Source organism: Sinocyclocheilus rhinocerous, unplaced genomic scaffold, assembly GCF_001515625.1.
Source record: "Sinocyclocheilus rhinocerous isolate Xijiao unplaced genomic scaffold, SAMN03320098_v1.1 scaffold36, whole genome shotgun sequence".
Lineage (NCBI taxonomy): Eukaryota > Metazoa > Chordata > Actinopteri > Cypriniformes > Cyprinidae > Sinocyclocheilus > Sinocyclocheilus rhinocerous.
The window spans coordinates 1,882,045-1,885,481 of NW_015664459.1; the positions used below are offsets into that span (position 1 = coordinate 1,882,045).

At 34.4% G+C, this 3,437-nt stretch overlaps 1 protein-coding gene across 2 annotated transcripts in view; it reads left to right on the plus strand.

Moving 5' to 3' along the window:
• acsf3 (acyl-CoA synthetase family member 3) overlaps positions 1 to 3,437 on the plus strand; it is a 36,466-nt gene that overhangs the window by 17,997 nt on the left and 15,032 nt on the right. For both annotated transcript variants that reach the window (XM_016540938.1, XM_016540939.1), the window contains exon 7: positions 1,309 to 1,435. In XM_016540938.1, coding sequence (XP_016396424.1) covers positions 1,309 to 1,435 — 127 coding nt within the window. The remainder of the gene's footprint in view (positions 1 to 1,308; positions 1,436 to 3,437) is intronic.

Genomic DNA, 3,437 nt, shown 5'->3' on the forward strand with positions numbered 1-3,437 from the left:
TGGCAGCAAGTGACTGTTAATGAGTGAGTCATTGAGATTCAGCCGATTCATTCAAACGGCTGATTCATTCAGGAACAAAGTATTTGACTGTGTTAATGAGTGAATCACTGAATCATTTATTCAACCGATTCGTTCAAAAAGCAGTTTCATTCAATAAGTAAACACCGTCCACTGCTCAGAGGCACAAAAAACAGTGCTGTGATCTTTGTTTGGAAATATTTTCGTTGGCAAAATTGAGCAAAAACAAGCAATATTATGTCTAAAATGTAAGTCACTTATTGCTTTACTGAACTTGTATAAATGTATTATTAAATGTGTTATCATGCTGATATCTGCAGAAAACCGGTACTCTTTGTGTGATATAGATTAAGTTAACTATATTAAATTATATAAATATAAAAAGCATACAGAAACTTTTTTGCCATCTACAGTTTAGAATGCCCGGAATTTTGAGTTTTAATAGACAAATAAATCAATGTGAGTGCACTCTGTGTGTGATTTGGTGATATACTGTAAAAGTATACATTTTAATTAGGAAATGTAGTGGAGTAAAAGTACAAGTTGGCTGAAATAAAAAAAAACTCAAGTAAAGTACAGATACTCCCAAAAAATACTTAAGTACTGTAACAAAGTATTATTACTTCATTACATTACACCACTGGAAAACAGGCACTGTGTGAAAAAATGGTAAAGAGTTAAGGGTGATGATTTGGAGAGAAAAACATGAGAAAACATGAGCAGACCACAACTGTGCAGTTTCTGATGTCTTTTTCATAGTAATACATCAGGTCCAAAAAAAAGTAAATAATCAGGAGAAACGGTAAACAGCGAACTGAAAAAAAAATCTTTTATCACAGATATTGTTGTGATATCAATGTCACATTAATTGTGTTACATTATTTAGTTGTACATCTGTCAAACTGGCTGATAAGAATTATTTGTATTGCAAATAACATTATTTGTAGCCTATTATTTGAAATTACTTGTTTCAGTCATTCAGCCATGAGTGGAAGTTCCCCAAACTGGAAGTACTACCCATAATTTAAAATGCAGTAAAATTTTACAGAAGAAGGTGGACGGACAGTCATTCACTAAGTGTATGTGCACACCTTCTTGTGCATAAAGCCTGTACAAATGTTCTCATAGAATAAATCAAGATTTAACTATAAGTATGCATTTAAATTTATTAAAATATAAGATCGAATTTGTATTTACTGTACGTACACAGTTATTAATGAAGAAGACCTACTGACATTGTACTCCTTTAAGTCTCTAGACCTATGTGTGTGTTTTTTGTTTTTTTTTCAGGTGAAGGCTGGTTTGGAAGGGAAGGAGGGAGAGCTGTTGGTTCGAGGTTCTTCTGTCTTTCAGAAGTACTGGAACAAACCTCAGGAGACAGCAGACACCTTCACTGAGGACGGATGGTTCAAAACTGGTACTGCTCTCACACTTACTTTATGCTTGGTACTACAATATAGGGGAGCATGTCTCCACACTGTGCATAGGTGAGACTGTGTGTTCTGTGGGACATGCTCAGGTGGAGCTGTAAGAAGGTTTGACTGTCTGTCTGAATAAAGTGCAAGATAAATCAAATAAACTAGTAAAAAATAATGAGAGATAAAAGGAGACGACATAATGGTCCAGTTTGCTGCCATAAAAGCAGGACATAAAATTAAAAGAATTGTTCGCCCAAGAATGAAAATTCTGTCATCATTTATTATTGACTTTTCTTTTATGCAACAGAAAATGAGATAAGATGCAAACTTGTCATGCTGCTCTTGTGCATAAACATGTGCATATATATATGACTCGTGTGCCGTATTCATAATGATCTGAAGCTATAAAACCGCTTTCTGTTTGCACCTGTGTACATTCAAACTAATGTCAAATCTAGTTCAGCATGTGCCTGGTTTGATTATGAAATATGTTTCGAGAGCTGTGACAAAAAAAAATGTAGCTTGAAATAAGTTTACTGAAATAAAATAAAATAAAAAAACATACAATTATTTTATTTCTAGTTTATAGGTAGTTGCCAAGGCACTTTATCATTTTCATTTATTTTAACTTGATGTACTAAAATATGAAAACTATAAAGACAAAAAATCACTAAAACTTTCAAATTAAAATAAAATGAAAATAAAAACACATTCCAAATAGTAATAAAAACGATGCTATTATTTCAATGCAATTAAAATAATGCTGCTGAATATTAATATCATGGACAACTTTATGGCACTTTTGTATCTTTACATCCCATGCTTCTTGCATTCTTTCATTAGATAGGAAAGACTCTTTAAAATATATTTGTGTTCTATGAAAGAATGTTGACCATACATACCACCATGACCAGGGCTGGATTGGTAATCGGGCATACCGGGCATTTTCCCGGTGGGCCAACGCACTTAAGAGGCCGACAGAATGTTTTATTTTTTTTTTGCCGAGGACCATCACGCAGGGACAGCGAGCAGCCAGTGGCCCATTGGTTTGTCTCCTGTATTGACAGAGTAAACCATCCAATCACAATGCGCTATAGACGGAGCGATGAAGTATTTTGCTCCGCCGATATAAAGATCGCATCACCCCAACTTCTTCCTCGTCGGCATTTCCCACGTTTTCACAGCAGCAAGAACAGGTTTGCTCTGCGGTGAGTGATGCGGGCCAAAGAGCAAGGCAGGAGGAGAAGAAGAGAGTAGTTGAATCGGTAAAGTGCTTGATAGGGACTCGCAACGGAGGCAGGCATCTAACCTATCCTAATGTGTGTGCGCGCCATGAGTGTAGAATACGTAAACACTTTTTTTTTTATAAAACGTAAATTCGTCCCCAGCGATTTGTTTGGCCAAATCAAGTCAAGTGTGTTCATAGAGGTTTTAGGAATTATAGAAATTAATACTTTTATTTAGCAAGGATGCTTTAAATTGATCAAAAGTGACGATAAAGACATTTATAATGTTACAAAAAATGTCTATTTCAGATAAATGCTGTTCTTCTGAACTTTATATTCATCAAAGAAACCTGAAAAAATTCTACTCAGCTGTTTTCAACATAATAATAACAATAATAAATGTTTTTTGAGCAGCAAATCAGAAAATAAGAATGATTTCTGAAGGATCATGTGGCTGGAGTAAGGATGCTAAAAATTCAGTTTTGAAATCAAATCACAGGAATACAGTACATTTTAAAATATATTTAAATTGAAATATTTTTACTATTTAACATAACTGTTTTCTAAAATGTACTGTTTTTGCTGTACTTTGGATAATATTTCACGATGTTACTGCTTTTGCTGTATTTTGGATCAAATAAATAAAAGTAAATCTTACTGTTCAAAAACTTTTGACTGGTATAGTGTATATGTGTATATATCTCGAAGTGGTGGTGGGCCGCCTGGAACAAAAAATGCCAGGGCCGATTTTATGTCCCAGTCCAGCCCTGCTTCC